The following is a 22,206-nucleotide window of genomic DNA, read 5'->3' as shown; positions in this document are numbered from 1 at the left end:
CAGCCTCCTCTCCACCCTCATCCGAAGTGTGTCATGTACATGTCAAACAATGTGGCATCTGTCATTTGCTGAACAAAAGGGCCGCAGACTGATAGCTCACAAACAATAGCTCTAGAGCTCCCCGGATGTTCACCGGGCAGAGGGGGCATATCACTGCTTCTGTCCCAGGGGAAAGAGCCCCCCAGATGGGACCGAGGCGGTCACGAAGGCCCCTTGGCATATTGTGAATACTGGAAGGTTAGGCCCGACTCTGGTGGGAGCTTCGCATTGTGGTTTTATCCAACTAGCGATGGCGGCCAAGCGAGCATGCTGCAGCTAAGCTGATTACCGAGAGAGCAAGAAGCGGCGTGTGTGGCGGCACGATTGCCAGACGGGAGGAGGAAGTGGGAGGAGGGACATAGACTCGGGTTAAAGTGTTAAATATGTGTGCGTGTGGGTGTGAGTGAGTGGATGGATGTGTGTGTGTTGAACTGCATGTGTGTGTGTCTGAGCGGTCCATGCCAGGAGATTGAATAGATTTGTTGTCTTGTTTTGCGGCTCTCTTTGGCTCTGTCACTGTTAAGTTGAGTTGTCAGATGCTGGCGTGTTTAGAGGTGACCCTTTTCTGCTGTGTATGTGTGTGTAGCACATGTGTAGGAGTGTTTGTGTGATCAGTGCACATTCCAAAGCACAAGCTGCCTTCCAAACATGGCGTTTGTCTCTGGTAATGTTATAGGTTAGTACAAAAGTGTCCGAGTTTTGTTTTATAAGTGCACAAGGGTTTCAAAACACACTTAGTATGCAGTTTGCATGAACCATTATATGAAAGCTACAGTGAGTTTTATACATGACAGATATTTAAAGGAGTAAATGGAAAAACGATAATCGTGTATATATACCATATACTGTTTCATCAAACGGTAAACGGTTTATCAATATGCAGTATGGAAATGGGACTAAATGAAACACTTTACCATCAATGTGAGTTCTTCTAATTTAGCAATTTCAGGTTTTTAAAAAAGAAAACTGAAGACAAATAGTGGCTACATGGCTTTCAACAGATTTATGAATTAGACCGGGAAGATACCACTCCACTTCACATTCTCCAATGAAATTTGAGCTTAAGACGCACACAATCTCTATAGCAATGGCATCTTAGACTGACAGAAATCATTCAGAATAAACTGGTATTTTAGTTTTGAGTCATTTGTTACGGTTTTGTACACGTTGTCATAATTATAATTCAAATGCAATTTGTTATATTGACCATATTATTGTTGATAATTATTGAGAGAGGGGCACTATTGGTTAATTTTGGAAAAATGGCCGTGGCTTAAGCGCTTTACATTGATAATTTTTTTACAAAAATAAATGTTGTCCTTTTGAAGTTTCTATTTATTAAAGAATCCTGGAGCAATGTATTATGGCTACATTTTATGTATATATCACATAAAAAAAAAAAAATACTAAGCACCATACATTTTTTTTTCAAATATCGGTAATACGAAATGTTTCTTGAGCAGAAAATCAGCATTTTAGAAAGATTTATAAAGGATCATGTGACACTGAAGACTGGAGTAATGATGCTGAAAATTCAGCTTTGCATCACAGGAATAAATTACGTTTAATAAAATAGAAACAGGTAATTTAAACTGTAAAATGATTTACAGTATTACTGTTTTAGTTTTTTTTTTTTTTTTTTTAAATGTAGCCTTGGTGAGCATTAGAGACTTCTTTCAAAAAAACTAAATCTTAGCAACCGGCTAAACTAAATGTAGGCCTATGTATGTATATAGTTCCTTTAAGTGCTTCAACACCAAGCTCTCCGTCCTCCCAGCTCTGTCTTCACCTGCAACCTTAGAAATCATTAAAATCATTATTTCTTCTTTTCTCCTGTGATTACACGCAAGTTGAATTTCCACTAAAATAGATAATGTCGTTCAACGTCTATTGATCTGCTGAGGCTGGTAAAGCTGCTAATAGAGTGAGAAATACCCCCCCCCCCCCCCCCCCTCTCTCTCTATCCCTCCCTCCCTCTCTCTCTCGCCAGGCTTTGCTTAACGTCTGACAGGCTCATGTCATCGTTCCTCTGACACATCTGGCCTTCGGAGACCGAGGGCTCAGCGTACTTATTCTTCGCTCAACAAATGAGGGCGACCTGCCTGCTCCCCCGCCAGCACTCTGCAGCATTGATTAGGGATAATTGGAGGGAGTCAAAAGCCGAGAAGTGTCACTAAATAAATTTGGCTGTGTTAATTGCAGATTCCTCTGGATGTGGGAGAAACACTTAGCCGCAGGGCCTGACAATGCAGGATTAATTGGCCCCCTTCAATGAACATAATTAGAGCGATTGTTAAGAGATAAAGAAAAGGTTTAACGAGCACGGCTGCGCCGTCAGAGGGAACATCACACTCTTTATGCTTCACTTCTCTCTCTCTTTTTCCTCTCACAGTATTTCTTGCTCTCTCCCTGATAAGAAAAAAAAGTTGTATATTTTGATATAGACTAGCGTCGCTCTCTCTTAATTAAAAAGGGAAATGCATAATTATGTGTCAATTTGTAGCTGATTATTAGTTTATTAACGGCACTGAGTTAATTATGCACATATCAATCTTGTAACTTTTCTTTTTTTATATTTTTGTTTGCAGCCTTTTGGCTTTTTGCGCATAGGGAAATGTAGATGAATTCAAACTCATTGAGCACATCCAAGTTTTTTTCTCTCTCTCTCTCTCTCTCATCCAGTTTTTGTTTCTTTTTGAAAGCTATTTATAGAAGGCCTTATTGATCTTAGCTTATGCACCTCAGTTTTGAGTTTTTGGCTGGAGATTTTGCACAAATAATGCTGTTTTTAACTCAAAAACTGAGGTGCGTAAGCTCAATGATCAAATTTCGATCAGTTCCAAAAAGCAATACAAAACCTGTGCTAATTGAAAGAAAACAAGTTGACGAAAAGAAATTCCAAGTTTTGGTATCCCCAGTGATTTTATTTGCCTCATTTATTTTTTATTAGATTTTTTTTTTTTTCAAGGCATTCCCAAATCAGTTCTGAATTCTCAATTCAACCCTTCCATCAGCGTTCCCATTGGTAGACGCTGCATCTTGTCACTGCTCATTTGCATACAGTTAAAATCTTCTTCGCCGCACGGCTCAAATCACTGTCAATGTGAATAGTCCTTTGTGCGTTATCCACTGTGTTATGGCTCTGATGACCTTAGTAATTTGGTCTGGCAAGGAGGACACTTTAGGTCTTTGAGTAGCGTTGTTTAATAGACCAGCATATTGCTTGTTTACAATGTTTATCTATCAGTTCATAACGTCAGTGCTGCACCTGAATGCTTCAGTGCTTGGGGTTAATTTACTCTAATTTAATTATCTGTGCGTACATTGGCCATCTGTTGACTAATCAAAGGCTTTGGTTTAGAATCAGCTACTATTTTATTAGCACCTTACAGAGTTAAATATACCACATGAGACACGTACCTTTGCCTGAGCTCCTGTGATGCATTTCAAGAAACTGTGAAAAGAACTAGAAGCAGAAACCAAGCGGTGTTTCCATGGACACCGAGACCAAGAGCTCTCCCCATTGGCCTGCCACTGAGCGCGAGCAGTTGGCCTCGGTGTCAGACTCCTCTTGACAGCCTGCCTCGAGGTGAAAAGCATTGTGGGGGATGAAGTCCTTGACCTCTGGCCTTGATGACTTGATAAAGAGTGCTGGCCTTCTGGTAGATATATGAGGGAGGATCGCCCGAGGAGCGCTTAGGCCTGCGGGAGACATTTTGATGTACGATTTCCCAAATGAAAGAGTGGGGAAGGATAGGTTATGGCTGGGAAATAGAACAGGTAGATGTGAGCCCTCTTGGCTGTCAGCAGCTACAGCAGCCGCCTGTAGCTCATAAAACCCATTAGAGACACACAAAGAGGAGTTCCTCTATTTTATCTTAGCAGCACTGCACAGGCAGGTCGTTGTTTCTCATATCCAATGGTCCTCTATATATCTAGTGGATAAATGAAACTTGTGTATTTTTTGCTCAATGTACACTACTGTTCAAAAGTTTAGGGTTGGTAAAATGGGGATTTTTTATGTTTTTGAAAAATCTTTTATGCTTAGCAAAGCTGCAATGATTTGTTACAAAAATACTGAAATATAGTGAATAATTGCAAAATAATATTACACTTTAAAATTACTTTTTCTGTTTAAACGTATTTTAAAATCTAATTTATTCCTGTGATGATGAAGCTTAATTGTTTTGCATCATTACTCAACATTAATTATTCCAATATGCTAATTTGCCGCTCAAGAAACATTTCTTCTTATTATCGGTATTGGAAATAGTTGTGCCGCTAAATATTTTGGAATCCATAATGCATTTTTTAAAATGCATGTGGAGTTTAAAAGAACAGCATTAATTTGAAATATGTCTTTACTGTTTCTATTGAAAATGCATCAATGTTGTATAAAAGTGTTCATTGCTTTAAAAACTAATTACTGACCACTAAATTGCAGAATTGTAACCAATTTTGTCTATAAAAAAACCTTTGAAATACAACTATATATAATGAAATCTAGTAATTAATATAGTTGTTGGATTCAAACACTTATTGTGAAATTACAATTATGCATTAGAATTATGAAATTTATGCTCATATAATCATTTATAGCAAAATATCAATTTAACTGTAAACAAGTACAACACACAATTGTAAATTCATACAGGGTTCAACTGTAAACAAAAAGATTAAACTGTGTTCCCGTACAGTAAGTGAAGCATCTGGGCAGATCGTCCTATACCATGTTACTGATTTGGTTGTTTTGTGATTCATAATTGTCCTATTGAGATTTTTTATTATTTCTTTTTTTGCTGACTGATCCCATATGTTGTCAACATGTCCCATCACAGTGTATAGAGCTGTTTGTTTGTTTTAAAAACAAAAACTAAATGGGTAGTATATCAAGTTTACAGTATCACGCTGTAGCTTTTTCAGAAAGCTAAGTTTATGAGCTGCATTATTCTGGATTGTAAGATGCTTTCCCAAATTGTACCCCATTAATGGATTGCAGGCCTCTCAGAGTGGGATTTTCACTGCGTGTCATGTAGTAGCGTGATTCATGTATGTACAAATGTGTCCACGGTGACTCACCGCGATGGTTTCACGTCTTTGCGGCCTTGTGCCCTCTCATATTACCTCCTCAGGCTGAGGTTGCGGCTTCCAGATTAACTGCAGTATTTATGAACCTGGCCTGTCTAATAGCAGACATGAAGGAGGGAAATATAGCTCACTTAGCAGGATTACTGGATGCAATTGGGCCCCAAAGGCCTTCTTTACTGCCTGCTGTAAATGTTCCCTCTGAGAGTGGGACAGTCTTGGGATTGATCGCCATTAAGGAGAAAGTCGATCTGTTTCCTGTGTTCCATCAAGAACCTCACTGACGGATGCTTCTCAGGAGAAGGGGACACTTTTCTCCTCTGAATGCCAATCCGAGACATCCATCCATCTTCTTTGGAGTGATGGAAAGCTGGTAAACCATGTTTCCTCCTCTCGCTCTCTGCAAAATATTGCTGAAGTGCCGGCTCAGTGGCTGACACGGAGGACAGAGATGAATAGAAAGAGACGACCTTGCCTTGCATTTCCATTTAACGTAGCGCCCTCGGCACCGCTGATTCTCCCCAGACATCCATTTTCAGCAAGGAGCTCTGCTTCTGTCCTGGGAGAGATACAGTATCTCAGACGACTCCTGTTCCTCTGGGCCCGAGGGGAATATCTCAAGAGGGATCTCTGCCACAGCAGTGCCTCCTCCTGTGCCTCTGTCTGTGAGCACTATAAGTGTTTCTGGAACAAAATCTAGCTGTGAATTGATTGAAACAGCCATTGTTAAACATTTAAAGAAGGCTCGGTATAATCTACAAAACTGTGGAAATTTTGACATTTTAAATTTTCTTCTTCCTGAAACTTGTGAGATACTTTATATAGGAATCGCAAACTGCGTGTTCACACTGGTGGTGATTTGCAGCGAGAAAGTGATCAGATTGAGGTGACATAAGTGACAGCTGTAGGCAAGAAACCAACACTATGGCAATTTACGTGACCATATATACTGTACAGCAAATCTCAATAGCTTGTTTTTTCCATCACACAATGTAACCATATTTTCACCCAGCTCTTTATATAAAGTTGGGTATATAAATATGTCCACCATTTAATACTGTTTACTCAAATAGGACAGTATATACTATATCATATCTCAAATACTTTAATTTGTTAAATGCAACTATTAGGCATGAAGGTAATACGATATTTTAAATGTAAACGTCATGTTTTTCTATAAAGCTGCTTTGAAACGGTGTATTTTGAAAAACGCTATACAAATGAATTTGACTTGACTTATCTCCAGTGATTAGATTGCTATCTGTGTAAATGCACTAATTTTTTTTTGCATTATATTATATTAGATTTTTTTCAGATGTATTTTTGCCCTTTATTCTTGAGTTGAAGCCCTCAAAAGGCCTTGGCAAACCATCTTAGTGATTTTCATCAATTTACTCCATTGAAGTGAAGTGGAGCTTTGTAACATCTCTGATTCATGTTCAGATCAAACAAAAGCAGTCCCACATCGTTTCTTCTGAATTCATGGTTTACACTACACTACTCTGAGTTATATGAAGCACTCTGTTACAGCCTTTAAGTTATCCTTAAAGCTACAAATTAGAGAGACTGTCAGAGAGCATGAGAGAAAGAGCGAGTAAGGCATGAACACACTTGTCAGCACGGGTTTGCTTTGGCCGGCTGGCGTACATTCAGGATATTTATTCACAAGCATATCTTGAATTTCACCAAACAGCTCAAGCTGTTAAACACTATTCCAGAAAGCAGCTGCAGAAAGAGTGGCGGGCTTTAATTTTCTCACAGTGTGCCTCGACGCTATTGAGTTTCCTGTTTGAACGCTTGCACTGAAATTCAATGCTGCCATTGAAATGCTCTCCATATTTATGTGAAACCGTTTGAAGCCTGACTTTTTCAAAGCTTGAAATTAGAATATGAGCTGAAGTGAAATCATGTAATGGTTAAAGTAATTTGTAATCTTTTTTTCCGTTTTGGGCATTTTTACCATAGTTACCATCATTTCTGCCAAAATTGCATAGTTACTATTATTGCACAGAACTAAGAAAAAAGTACCACAACTAAAAGAACAAAACCCCCACAGTACCATGGTAATACTAACAAAGGTACTGTATTGGTACAGTGATCAGTATCGGTATAACTGTGGTTACATGGTACTGGAATTTATTGCAGAGAAAGAATGAATGAAATGAAATATAATAAAATAAAATTATTATTATTAATGTACAATGCAATTTATGTAGTAGCAGTACTTCAAAAATACTAATTACAGTACACTAATAAAAATACTACCTTGGTATTTTGAACACATCTGATAACTTACTGTATTATTTCTCTGCCAAATTACCTTTTGTAAGATGAATTAGTTTTAATAATTTTTTTTCTGATTTATTAGTGGCAAATACAAAGTTGTCAAAGGTTTATTGTACTATAAGTAGGCTATAAGTACAGCTTTTCTTTGATTCAGCGTCTACACAAGATAGCGTAGCTTATCAAAATGCTTTGCAAGACCTATCAGAGAAGCAGATATGATTAGTAGTTATGGAAATGAACCCGGGATCGGTTGAGGTAACGTGCTTCTACAGCAGTAAACAAAGATTAGGAAGCAGGAAGGCCAGGGTTGTTTTAATAAATCATAGCAGGGCCGCTAGCACAGGTCGCTAAAACAGGCCCGTGTCTATGTAGGTTTTCCCCCATTGACTTGAGTTTACGCAAACCAGCAGATGTATGCACACACACACACACACTCCTCAGAAACAAACACACATGCAGAAAACTACTCTTTCCCATTTGTTTTGGCTCGTTGGCTCGTGTCTTCCAGGCCAGAGGAAGCACATCCAGAGCAGGCCACAATAGTCCCGATGACAGATCTTCACAGAGCCAGAGAACAAGTGTGTGTGGTCTGGCCTCAGTAACAGGGTCACTTAACCTCTGCGAGTGTGTGTGCGTGCGCATGCGTTTGTGTGTGTGTTTTACATCTGTTATTCCTTGAACTCATACTAATCAGAAGCCCCAACTGACCCTATCCTCTTTGTCTTTATTATAAATGAGCCCAGGAAAAGGAAAACAGACCCCACTGCGGTCGTCTATTCCTCTGAAGCAATAAATGAGGTGTTGAGAATCTCCAGACACACTTTAGAGTTTTTTCCCCTTCTGTTTAGCTGACATCATTGCTTTGAGAGTGTGAGGAGACTGCACTTGAGCTGCTAAGAGAATATGGTGTGACCCAACGTCAAGATCATGGCCCAGTTAAGCACGAACACACACACACACACTGTGAGTTTTCCTCCCCCATCCTCAAGCTACTGTTGCCTATTAGTCCTCCTAATGCACTGCTGTCAAGTTCACTCGCAATCTCCTGCAATAGTAGTTTAAATAATAATATTTGCACTTTTTTTGTGCAGACACAAATCATTACAAACATGCATCATGGTAACCATGATTTCCACGTTAAAAGCATAATCAAAATATCCTTTACAAAAAGTCCTGTGCACTGCGATACAGTGATAGTTAATGCCATGGTATTTTAAAGATATGGAACTAAAGGGGTCATGGATGCTTCTAGAAGATCTGATTAGTTTATTATTGAATGCTAACAAGCACTATGGTAATACTATGGTTCCACTGGATATGTACCATGATATTGCTGTTTTTACTTTATTTATTTTTGGCTGTACTTTTGTGCACTTTTTTTTTTTTTTTGGCTATAATTTTTTTTGTCTTTGTTTTTCTTTGTTTTGCTTTTGTTTTGTCTTTTAGAACATGTTTTCTTTGTTGTCATATTATTATTTATTATTATTATTAGTAGTAGTAGTAGTAGTAGTAGTAATAGAAGTGGTAGTATTTTATTTTTTTTTATTATTTTTTTTTACAGCAGAGGACTGTATTACAAAGTTGTTTTTTTTGTGTGTGGAAATAAAATATCAATTTTATTGATTGATTGAAACTATAGTAACTGGTAGTTTTGCAAGGGAGATATATCTGTTTGTGTCATCAGGTGGTGTTTGTGTGGATTACAGCACATTCACAACAGAATGACAGAGAGAGTGTTTTATGTGTAGAAATAGCTCGCCATGTGTCAGTGTTTTGACAGATTATGCAGCTTTAAATCCGGGTCATGTTACCACATATGTATTGTATCCCAGCATGCAATAGCATGCTGTCATGCCTGCCATCTTTTTTCCTCTCCAGATTACATTCTTTAAATGCCTGATGTTTCAGGCATCATCACAGGGTAGTTAGTTTGCTCTCTTGATGTCTGTCTGAGTTTGCTGATTCAGTCTTGGGTGAAAAGAACCAGACATTGGAAAGACAGCCAGGATTGGAATATTAGTGTAAACTCAAAAAATCCAAGGCTGAATATTTGTCTTTTGGACACATACATGTGTCAAATCTGGGTGGTATATTAAGACGGCATCACAAAGAATCAGGAAAAACAAGTTTTACTAAACACAAACACATTTTCTCTCAGTCTGATGCAATCCCAGGTCCATATCTCCAGTTTTTCATGCCGTGCAATAGTACAATCTGTGCACGTGTTCTTATATTTGTATTGGTTTTGTGGTCAAACTATGGAAGCCTGGCAGTTGTGAGATCTAAAGTCTGCGTGATAAATGTGTTCGTTCATGAACAAATCAGTTGAGTCAACAATTCAATGATTCATTTAAGTTTTTGAAAAAATAAGTGTATTTGAATGAATCATTTGAGTAAATGACTCAATGATTCAACTCGTAAAGATGATGTAACATACAGAAAGAATCATTCAAAAGAAAAGAAATGCGGTGGTTGCTTAAGCACAATAAAAATGATATTTTAAAACTTACACCAGTTTATTATCTCAGCCAGTATGCTGCTCACTACGACTAGTATCATAAAAGTATCAAAAAAGGTGGCAAATAAAATTAAACTTTGAATAGTTCTTAAAAGTAATTAAACATGAGAATAGAAATGAGTTTATTGGTGACTAGCTTGGGTTTTTATTATTATTTGAAGAGCTGAAATCATTGTTGTTTTTGAATGGCAAATTTTAAATATGCAGGAGAACAGATCAGGATCAGAAATATTTTCATTTGTTTAACAGTGCAAGAATTAGCACCCCTAAAGCCACATTTTAGGTGATAACTGTGTCTGATTTAATTAAAGGGATATGTGGCATCTCGAGTGTCCTGTTTGAAACCGTAGGTTTTAATCAGCTGTCATTGTGTAGTGTGAATGTCACACTCAGAAAATATCTTTGAGAGGTGATAACAGGTTGTAGAGTTTGAATAAAAATAGCAATTGAACTGTATGGTTTTTCATCTAGCAGGTTATGATCCGTTCAACAGGATTGTTAGTATTAAAGTCCTGTTCATATTTAACAATTGAGAGCCACATATGTACCCAAAAGTACCATGGTATGTTGATTAGACATGTAAGCATAGTACTAGGACAAGTATTCTTAAGAATAGAATTTCAGACTATATACACCTCTTTTTTTTGTTAATTATTATTTTATTTTTAGTTTTTGAAAAAAGGTTGCTATGCCCACCGAGTCTACATTTCTTTACTCAATAAAACAGTATTATTACAAAAAATTAAAAATATTTAAAATAAGTGTTTTCTATTCGAATATATTTTAAAATGTATTTTATTTCTCTTGTATCAAAGTTGAATTTAGTATTGAATTGCCTCAATACTTCAGAAATCATTGTAATATGATTTCTTATGATCAGTGTTGAAAACAGTTGTTTCTTGAAGAAAATGGATGAATTGAAATGTATAACTTTTATTGCATTATAAATCAATTTAATACACCCCTGCTGAATACATTTTTTTTATTTCTTTCCAAAAAAATAAAAATAAACATACAGATCCCAAACAATAAATAAGTCAATCAACAAATATCACATTATATTAAATAAACTCTAAGGTACATGCAAGAATAACATGGCATTATCATGGTACATTCCTAAAAACCACAGTACTATAGTATTCGTGGTCATGTACTATAGTACAGCAGTACCACTCAGTACCTTGGTTCACCATGTAAAACCATGGTAGATGAATTTCAGTACCACATTATTAACATGATGCATGTTATTGTAATACATTTTCAGTGTATTATGGTGCTGCCACCAAATGTTTTATTAATTTTCAAAGTATTTACAAGGTACCTCATAGAAACACCTCTGCACTACTACTCTCTTAGTGTTAATAGAAGCGTCTCTGACAAAAGCAGCCTTTGCCATTGACTAGTCTGTGTACATTTTCAAAGTCCAGTGTACTTTGAATGGGTTTTACCTGTCACAGTTGGATTAATGCTTCAGTCTCACTGCCTCTCTAACAGCCAGTGTTCTCAGCAGGTGTAGTATTATTGTCTTGATGGAGCCAATTTACACCGCAGCCATTTTAACAGCTCACTCTTGTAGCAAGCCGTGTACATTACAAATGAACGCTGAAACGTTTGTTTAGCACCAGATGTTTCTGCACTAGCCCGGGGGCCTTTCTGTCTTTGTAAAGAATTTAAAGCTGAGATTTTGCCTTGCAAATGAGCAAACCAAGTGGGCTGCATCACAAAGACGCCTTATTTGAATTTGCCCCATTAGTTTTCATAACATCTTGCAAAACAAGTTTCTTCAAGTTTCAAGTTGAAAATTGTTACGTGCGAAGGTGGAAAAACAGCGTCTGCTGCCACATTGACAAATAAACATTCAATTTTTTTGTGTTATCCGTGTTTTCAAAAGTGTTTCTCTTTCATTATGTTTCCTTTCGTAATTGCAGAGGGAGAGTTGCATCGTGGGAAGCAGCAGGGCGGCGGTGTATTTTAGGTAAACACTTGGGGCGACGTGGTCTAATTGCCCTCCAGGTGTCACATTTGTGTCTCTGTGTGTTGGTGTTGTGTGTATGTATTTGGGTATATTGGTTAGGCCCGCGGTGCCCCCCGCGAGACAGTTGGTGGCAGAGATGACGAGAGCTCATGTTTAAGCCCATGTGCCATCTTTGTGCCTCGGTCTCGAAAGCATATGGCTGGGGAGTGGAAAATAGGACTGGGGCGTACAGACAGACTGACAGACAGGCCCGTCGGGACCACTGATCTACCCCTTTCATTAACCCATGGGCCCTGAGGGACCTGGGGTCAGTGGGTAAAGACACCACTGAACATGATATAAGGCCATATGGGGCCCTGCCTTTCAAAAGCACTTAGTATGTGCAGATCTGTTTTGTCAAAGAAATAATGGCGAATCTGATTGGTTGGAGGCAGGTGCTGAGCTCCAATCACTGATCTCAATGCTGAAATGAGGCATGCCTCAATCATTGTTGTAATTCAAATAATGTTTTATCCTGATTTCTCTGTAACGGAGTTAAACCATTTCCTTAATTGTCTATGGACACTTGACAATAAAGTTCTACATGCTAACTTTAGTTCATTTAATTGCCAACATGAAATAAAAATTAAAAACACTTACATAATGTGGTGTTTACATTCATTTCTAAATGTATTAATACGTTTTTAACTTTTACATTATAAATAATAATCCGTTTTACTTCATTAAGTATGTTAATTATCACAACATTAGTATATTTCTTTCTTCAGAAGTGCTTCTGAGCTACCCTTGTCCAGTAGTATAATTTGGGCATAGGTTAAAGGGATAGTTCACACAGAAATTAAAATTGTCATTTACTCACCCTTTCAAACCTGTCTGAGTTTCTTTTTTCTGCCTTTTTAAAGCAGAAAAAGTTGTTTTCCCCATTTAAAAAAAAAATAAATAAAAAATAATACATTGGAAGTCAAAGGGGACCTATGTCAAATTTACACTACAATGGTGGCACAGAAGCACTTCTGAAGTGGCATTAGGTGTCTTACACAGACTGTGAAATATGCTTGCATAATTACCTTTAAACAGCAATTACAACTCTATACTTCGATATTAGGGGCTGAGGTAGGTCTAAGCAGGCATAATTTAGTCTAGCATTTTGAGCAGGCACAGCACAGCCCTAACTCGGCTATGTAAAGATTAGGGTTGCAAAGGGGTGGAAAATATCCGGAAACTTTCCAAAAATCCTGGAAAGTTTAGAAATTTCTGGAAAGTTTCAGAAATTTACTGGAAATTTTCCTACTTTTTGCGAACCTAGTAAAGATTCTTCTAGTGCCAAATTTATACTATAAAGGGGCTTCTGAAGGGGCATTTAGGTAACTTTACACAAACTGTTTAATGCTGCTCAAAGGTGGAGCATTGCAGTTAAAACTGTATACGTCTAAAGGCTTTACACTGGATTTTAAACAGGCACAGAGCAGCTATGCACAGCCTTTAGATTAATACATGCTGTGAAAAAATCATGATACCTAATGCATACATTGTTAACTAATCGAACGATATTGTAACATGTTACCTTATTTTCATATTGCATTTTTCTGGTTTTACCTGAAAAAGGTCTATGTATTTGCAATTGCTGCTTTCTAGGTTGATGTCACCTAAGCTACTCAAGTATCCACCTGTGGGACACTTACATTTCACAGTCTAGTCAATTTCTGATGGAGTGAAATCAAGCTGTGCCCTTTTTTCCTGATTGAATATCTTCTTTTCACTCTGATATTTGTCACATTATGTAAATAAAATGAGTTGTGAATGCCATCTCTTGTTGGCAATCTGTTCTGATATGTGAGACCACTGCTATTATTAGCTTTATGTTAGTGTCTGTCAACCAACGCAGGGCAATATTCACACTTATTTAACAGCCTGACTTTAATGAACTTCTGCTTTTGTTTGCTTGTTTTGTTTGATTTCCACTCACAGCATAATGCAAAGTTTTTTCTCTTGCCCTCTAGGGTGATAGAGTACGCAAATAGCTCACCGTAGAACCGCATTTGTGTAAATTTGCCTCTGTGCAACACCCATCTTACTGGAAAGCACGGGATGCATGTTGGGGTTTTGAGCCTCGTGTAATACGTTTGGCCACATAATGTGGACATCAATCACACTGAGCTATGAACAATGCACAGTGATGATAGACGGCTAATGGATACTCTGGGACTCATTGTAATAAAAGCAGGAATCCATTTAGTGTATAAAGCGCTGTGTCCTTGGAATACAGTTCTGCCCACAAGGGTTGTTTAGGTTAGTGTGACCGGGAAGGAGATTATAGGGAAGGCTGATGATGTCATCACAAAGATACTTGCAAAATACTTGATTCTGGTCAATTACAGCCATTCTGTGTTCAAATATTTTTATGTCATATAAACTGTCACAGGCATAACTTCCTACCAGTGGAATTATTTATATAATATAATAGCATTGATACATATCTTGAATTAGCTTTTATCTTTATATTTTCTCAGTCTTTAATTCAGTTTTTGGTTTTAGTAATTTTAATGTATTTTGCAGTCATTTTATAAAATAAAAATATATATTTTAATGTATTTGCATTTGAGCTTTATTTTTTTAAATAATTTTAGTATTTCAGAAATTTGTGTTATTTTACTAGTTTTATTAGCAATTTTATTTTTATTTATTTTTAAGCTTAAGATTTTCCATCTTATTTTATTTAAATTTAATTTTTTTATTTTATACGTTTTAGTTAATAACAAGACTGTGTCCCACATAGTTGTGCTAGGTTTGTGCTTGGCTATGCAAAATTCACCCCCAAAATATACGAAAAATAATAATAAAAATATACTTGATGATCAAAAGATTACTGTTTCAAATAAATGCTGTTCTTTATCAAAGAACCTTTTAATGAAGGAAAGCATCACCGTTTCCAGCAAAATATGTTTTCAAGATTGATAAGAAGAAATGTTTCTTGAGCACCAAATCAACATATTAGAAAGGATCATGTGACGCTGTTGAAAATTCAACTTTGGAATAAACTATAGAGTTGATTTAAATAGTAATATTCCACAGTATTACTGTTTTTACTGTATTTTTGGTCAAATAAATGCAGCCCTGCTACATAAGAGACTTATTTTAAAAGCGTTTACTTTTGAACAGTAGTGTATGCAAGCACCAAAGTACCTGCTATGTCACAGATCTGACTTATTTTAACTCTTAAAATGTTCTTCTGATCTGTGTCACTGTTGTATAGTTCAAGAGACAGGTGGCGCTATTCTGCGGCAGAATACAAAGCCTTAAATCTCCCACACTCCCGCCCTTTCCTCCCTCGCTCAATCCGCCTCTCTCCAAGCAGCTGCCTCTGCTGAGACAGGAGCAAATGAGAGCAGATGAATCCATTTGGCCCCTGGCCCTGTTGTGGCCCTGCCATGCTCCAAGCGCTCTGCTCTGCTCTGGGGCAGCTCGGGGATAATGAGCCTGGAGATTGAGCCACTGTAGAGGTGCCACTGTCGCCCGCCCTCTCTCTTTCTCTTTCTGTGTGCCTCTCGTCTCTTTCCCTCTTTGTCTCTCTTTCACTCGGGCTTTGGGTTAATAGAGGTGAGGCTCCTCTAGTGCGGGACACTTTTTCCAGCAAATTAGGGGAAGGATCTGTGTCCCCAGAGCCTGCCCTCGGTTACGCTCTCCCATCCTGGCATCGGAGAGCTTTCATCCGAACGGGGAGGGTGGTGTGTTCCAGACTTGGGCGGGGGGTAATGAGGACTGACAGGGCTTGATTCCCGAGCAGGGATTGAGAGAAAACAGCTGACAGGTGAAGACAAGAGTGAGAGAGAGAGAGGACGACCAGTGTGGATGAGATAAAGTGCAAGAGAGAAGAGATGGAGTGGAAGGAGGGAGAGAACAAGGGCGAGGCGGAGGTGAAACTCTCGCACTAATGGAGGTGGGACTTGTGGCGGCTCAGGGGCTCTTGGCTGAAGACGGCAGGCCCTTTGAGGTTAGACAGGATCAAAAGAGCAGAATAACAAAACAAAGAGACTTCACCCCAGCACGGCTCTCAGCACGGCAGCCCACCGCTCCTCTATTCAGCAGCGTGCAGGAGAGGGCTTTTACCTTCAGAGTAGGGATGCTCATATTGACCGATAACCGTCAGTAATAATTTTGGCCAATTAATACAATCAGTATTTTTCAAAGTAAAGTAATTTTTCTATATATTTTAAAATATATAGGTTAAAATAGGCTACGCTACATAAAATAAAATAGCATTTTTGAGAGAAAAAAAAACTAGTTACGTGCAAGTCTCATTTTGTTATTACGTACAGAAATGTCAAATGTTTACAATAAACACTATAAACATAGCTATGCTATAGGCTATTTTAGTTCCCCTCACGCCACAACAGATCCTTTCAGTTTTACAGTATTCAGAACAAAACAAGAATGAAAAATATAAGAAGCTATATAAACAAGCCAAAACAAATTCATTTAAAGGGATCTCCGGGTATTAAGACATGTATAGATTAATATAACGTAAATTATGTCTCTTAAATATGTAGTAGAAAACCCATAAAAGATGTGTTATTTAAAATAAAAACAACATCGTTTAAAATACTGATACGATATCACATTGTGTGGCTTTTGGTTGTAATTTTCAGTCGAAGGGCAAGAAGAGAAGCGATGTAAGACTTCACTGCTTTCTTAGCGATAAGAAGAGGAGAAAAGAATGGGAAGATGCCTGCGGACGAATAAAACTTCCTAAAGACCCGCTTCTTTTTTCTCTCCAGTTTAGCCCTGATGCCTCTGAGGCTTTTAGTAGACCGCAGTTACTGAAAGAGCTTACAAATGGCTGAGACCAGAAACGCTAGATGCCATCTGTTAGGATGTAAACATGCCGATGCTAATCATGACTCGCGGCCGCTAGAGGAGTTTCTCAGCGCGGATTTCCCTCGATATCCAGAGCGTTTAGACTCCTTGTGGGGAAAAATCGATGGTACAGCATTTGGTTTAAACCTATACTTGTATCCATCGCCACCTGTAAGCTCTTTCAGTAGCTGTGGTCATCATATCAGTATTTTATTTTCCGAGTTGTGTTGTGGTAAAACAATAGCAACATGTAGCGCTAGTAGCAAGAGTGCAACCATTTTATATCATCAGAATAATGGCGCCCCCCATAGTCTAAAATATGTATAAAACGATGTGATTTTTATTTTTTTTAAACATTGCTCTCAAACTCAATTCCTGAAGGGCCACAGCTCTGCACAGTTTAGCTCCAACCCTAATCAAACACACCTGATCCAACTAATCAAGGTCTTCAGGATCACTAGAAACGTCCAAGCAGGTGTGATTTGGGGCTGGTTGGAGCTAAACTGTGCAGAGCTGTGGCCCTCCAGGAATTGAGTTTGAGACCACTGTTTTAAAATAATATAAATCTTTAATGGGTCTTCTACTACATATTTCAGTAAGAGACATCATTTACGTTATATTAAGCCATACTAGTCTTAATACCCATGGGATCCTTTTAAAATGAAAATTGCGTAAGAAATGTTTCCATATTCGCAATGTATGTGGACGTCAAGCTATGATATGTAAACCAGGTTTTGTACTTCTCTCGCGTTCCAAAATCCATGTAAAACAAAGGCCTGGTTTCACAGACCTGGCTTAAATTAAGCTATAGTTCAATTAGGACATTTAAGTATATTTTTAGAAATGTGCCTTTTATATAAAAATAAACATTAATGGTGTGTCAATCTTGAGACAAGTCTATAACACTTATTTTAAGATATGTAAGTGCAAGTTTCTTTTGCTTAAAACAGCCCAGTCATGCATTTTAGTCTAGGACTAGGCTAAGCCTTGTCTGTGAAACCGGTGGTATATGTGCTTGGCAGAACATTAACAATTTACAATGCTCCGTCCTTCATTTATAGTCCTACAGATAATCGAAAGTGTAAAAGGTTTACTTTTATTTGTTACACTCGCAATAAAAACAAAACTTTGTGCTTTTAGCATGTTTAGCTCCATTTGCAGTGCAAGGAAATCTCCGGCCGTGGAGTGAAACACTTTGTGTTTTTGCTTGAACAAGTACATGATCTGATGATCTGTTCTACCTCGCTATAACTTCTCAACTCTACTAGTACAAAATGGGGTAGAACAGTGCAGTAATGTGTAAAATAGGACGTACCTAAAGTCTGCCTGTCAGCAAATCATTTGGGGAGAACGTCACATGATGTAATTAATATTCAGGAGTAAAGCTTTAAGCAGAGAGCAGCACCTTTTACTTCTGTAACACAACATATTACAAAGTATATTGATAGTGGGAAATAATGTAGAGCAGGAACTGATTTTGTCCATTAGGGTTTGATTGATGACATTACTGGTTGTTTTGCTTTCGTTACAAAGAATGTATGTTAAGGTAGATTATGAAAAAGTATTTTTTCTTTAGAATAATGCACTGTGATCCAGTAATGCCAGGGTTATTTGTAATGTATGGTAATTTGACCTCATGTTGTTGTTGAATTCCCTGCATGTATTTGAGAGAAACCTGACAGGGAAATAGTCTTTTACAGATCCTTAAAGTCTACATGCTTGACCTTGCACCATTTCTTAACAAGACATGAATCTATAACTATGAAAAGCACAAACAGAGGAATACTAAAGTGCATATCAAACACTTTGCATGATTAGTCTCTCAGAGGCCGACCTGCAAGACCTTCACTAGAAAAAAGGTCTCACAAAACACATGAGGTATATCCAAAAACATCTGACAAAAGTCCATATGCTGCGACGCTGCACTCTCAAAATCAGACTTCTGTTTCCACATCAGTGAAGATGGTGTTTTTGAAAACATTAATTTTCATTCTGTGTTCTGTAAACAAATCAAAACCATGTTTTGGCACACCACACAGAGACCCCCGCTCTTTTGCCTGCTTTTACAAGTATTCACACCAGCTATTCCGCGATTCTCTAAGCAGCCCTGCCGATTACGTCGAGATAGCGGGATTGATTAGCTTGTCAGCTTTTCTGACAGAATCGAGCCCCTGTCTTGACTACGGCAAATTACTCTGACTTGATTAGGCCCACCTGCAGCTCTTTTTTTTTGGAAATCCTCAACATAGCTCCAGCGTCGCTCCTATGCCGCATCATTCTGCTGCTTTTTGCTTCTGACCTCAACTGAATGGTAATTCATTGCACCAATCATCCAGTGCTGGCGCAGTGTTGTTCCAGCGCTGGCTCAGTATTGGCTCTGGTAATTAAATGGGGCTTGCGTACGTCCTCCGGGAAGAAGGGACTGAGCAACGATGACCAGGTGGTGGCAGAATGCAGGACCTGTCAGACTAGCTGATGACCATTTTAATTCTGCTCTGCCTGGGGCTATAATTGATATTTAGCAGAAAGGTTAATTGTAGCAGTGATCTGTTTAAATTAGAGTAGAGATCTGGAGACCAGGGCCAAGACCTGCAAGCCACTGGGGACACGCATGAGAGTTGCTCGAGTAATACACACATACTCATGCTCATACTTATGCACACGCACTGGGACTAGATCACGAACACACACACACACTCGCCTTGTGTTGCAAGAAAATCTTAACATCTAAATACATACATTATATACACAGACACACACATACACATATATGTATGTGTGTGTGTATATACATATGTATGTGTGTGTATATATATGTGTGGGTATATATGTATATTCTGTATGTATACACATACTTGTAATCTGTTCAAAATAAGGTTTGTGTGCACACTGTCATGTAAGCTACAATAATGAAAATAGTATGGCCCTTTAGACAAAATACAGATCAGTCTATCATTTCATGTGTACATTTATCTGCAGATGATCATCCAAACATAGGACAAGGCCAGTGCATGTCATTTTCAGGTGAGCCATGGCCATTTTGCATGCATTCAAATCAGTGGATCTACAAATGCAGGCCAAACAGGGAGTTTCGAGAGCATCCCTAAGCTCCTCCACCAATCAGATCACAGGAACACATAAAGCTGCCTTCATCACTGCATTCAGCAAAAACAGCACCTTCACCTGCCCTCCACACACACTTTGGGTTTCCCTTTGGGTTTTCACGTGCTAATGCTCTGGGTGCACCAGATGAAAGTAGTGAAGACAACGATGCTCGATTTCCAGACATAACTAGGCACTTCTTGAAGTCAGGCCTAAAATTTCCAAAGCAAACAGATGAAAGAATCACCTTTCAGATTTGCTTTGTTGTACTTGGGTTACAATATTGTCTCTTTAAAGTCTGTCTGTTGTCTTGCAGTGTCCATCCCAAACAAATGCATTGTTTTGCTGAGATAATATGGCTCTGCTTGAGGACACGAGTGCATCATTTCACAGTGGTGCTCCAAACATGAGTGAAGAGCCGGGTTTTCTAGATCATGTGTTATTGTAGGGTTACAACAGCCATATAAAGCTCTTGTCCTACTTCTAAAGTGGTATTTTTCTTTGCTTTATCTAGTCCTTGAGTCTTCTGAGCCAGGCTGGGAAGAAAATGGAGGAGACTGAGGTGAACACAGCACCCAGGAGCAGCTCCAAAGATCGGCTCAGTGAGGTAAGCACAATGAAGCGTGTCATCATGGCGCCAGTATTCATAAAAACCAATAGGAGAAGCCTTTAACAGCCGAATTTGTTAAAAGACAGGCAGAGGTCTCATTCAATTATAAAAGCAATCAAGTGTTCTTACATGTCTATAGAAAAGATTTTCAAGCTAAATATCCGTTGGATACACAAGAAGTGCATATGCATATATATTTGTTCTTACCGTTGTTCTAACGCACAATCTTATGCCTTTGCTAGTCTTTTTACATCAGCGTAGACTATAGAACTTATTTGGTATCATTTTTTTCAATTACTTCTAAAAATTCAAACTTACTTTGGTTACTTAAGCCCCTTTCACACTGTACATTGGTCCCGGAAAATTGCCAGAGTGCCTTCTGTGTGAACGTAACCACGACCCGGGATTGATTCCGGGATCAATCCTGGGTTGAGGACCTAGTAACATTGCCGGGTTCGGTCCCGGAACGAGCGCTGTGTGAACAAAAGCCGGATAAATGCCGTAAAGGCTGATGACGCGCGTTATCGTGCGACCCTTTTACCGGGTGTTTTGAAGGCAGATCAACATTCACACAATGAAAAATGTGTCAACTGGAATAAAGCAGCGATCGGAGCTCCTCACTATCCGCGCCGAAGCTTATATTGTTCACCAGTTTAGTTTTTTTTTTTTTTTCGTAAAATGGTACGCGGCGCATGAAATGTCACGTGTCTTTACGGGATCTTTACGGGTTGTGTGTGAACGCACGCACAGATTCCGGAAAAAAATCTAACGATCCGGGAACAATTGCCGGAACACATTACCCGTGTATTTTCCGGAATCTCTGTGTGAAAGGGGCTTTAGATATATGTACTCTGTTTATAGAAGCATTCATGTTTTATTAATATTATACTATAATATAAAAATGGTATATATTGTACCATTATTTTGTCATTTTAATTGTATTTATTGAAACTATATATATAATATTATATAGGTGGCATCGATATAAATATGTATAGAAAGAGAGATTATTTAAATTGGTTGTATATTTTGTCCTAAATTTAGAAAAAGAAATGCAAGTGAAAATGTATTGATTGAATCATCATTTCTGTGTGAAAATGTTTGCGCACAGGTTTTATGGTCAAATATGAGAGTGTTTATGGTTACATGCAAAGAATAATCTTGTTTATCTAAAACAGAGGTTTTTAACCAGGGGACCAACAACTAATATCTCTGAACAACCAGGATTCCCACAGTCTTGAACAACTTGAAAAATAAGGCAGCCTAATTTACAATTACATGAATTGCATTTTTTCCATTTTTCTATTAATGCCAAACACGAAGGTCGAAATTGAGTAAATGTATTTTTTCCTTAATCCTTACCAAGACAACAACAGGAACATTCATAGGGTGTTGAATAATGTTGTGGACAGTGGGGGTCATGCCATGGAGTCAGAAAGTTTAAGAACCACTGATCTAATATGTTTCATAAGCGGTTAGTTAGCTTGGAGTGTTTTTCTCACCAGTGTCTTTGTAGAAAAGATTCCCTGCTTCTGGCTGGTGCTGTTTCTCAGAAATGCAGCCGAATATCTTAGAGAAAAAACTAGTGGTAGAGTGTCGGTTAGGGCCTGAATGAAGAAATAATGTGATTGAGAGAGGGGTAATGAGAATTTGTGTCTAATTCTCCCGAGACTAGCTGAAGACACGTCCCTAACTAACGCCTGTCAAGCGCGTGTCCGAAATCCCCAGCAAATTCGT

The 22,206-nt window shown here is 38.2% G+C and overlaps 1 protein-coding gene across 11 annotated transcripts in view; it reads left to right on the top strand.

Moving 5' to 3' along the window:
• LOC306870136 (fibrosin-1-like protein) overlaps positions 1-22,206 on the top strand; it is a 283,720-nt gene that overhangs the window by 75,487 nt on the left and 186,027 nt on the right. For all 11 annotated transcript variants that reach the window (XM_079417233.1, XM_079417238.1, XM_079417232.1 and 8 more), the window contains exon 3: positions 20,374-20,466. In XM_079417233.1, the coding sequence (XP_079273359.1) occupies positions 20,374-20,466 (93 nt within the window). The remainder of the gene's footprint in view (positions 1-20,373; positions 20,467-22,206) is intronic.

This window comes from Barbus barbus (genome assembly GCF_936440315.1).
Source record: "Barbus barbus genome assembly, chromosome: 5".
Taxonomy (NCBI): Eukaryota; Metazoa; Chordata; class Actinopteri; order Cypriniformes; family Cyprinidae; genus Barbus; species Barbus barbus.
This window is presented reverse-complemented; position numbering and strand designations above follow the sequence as displayed.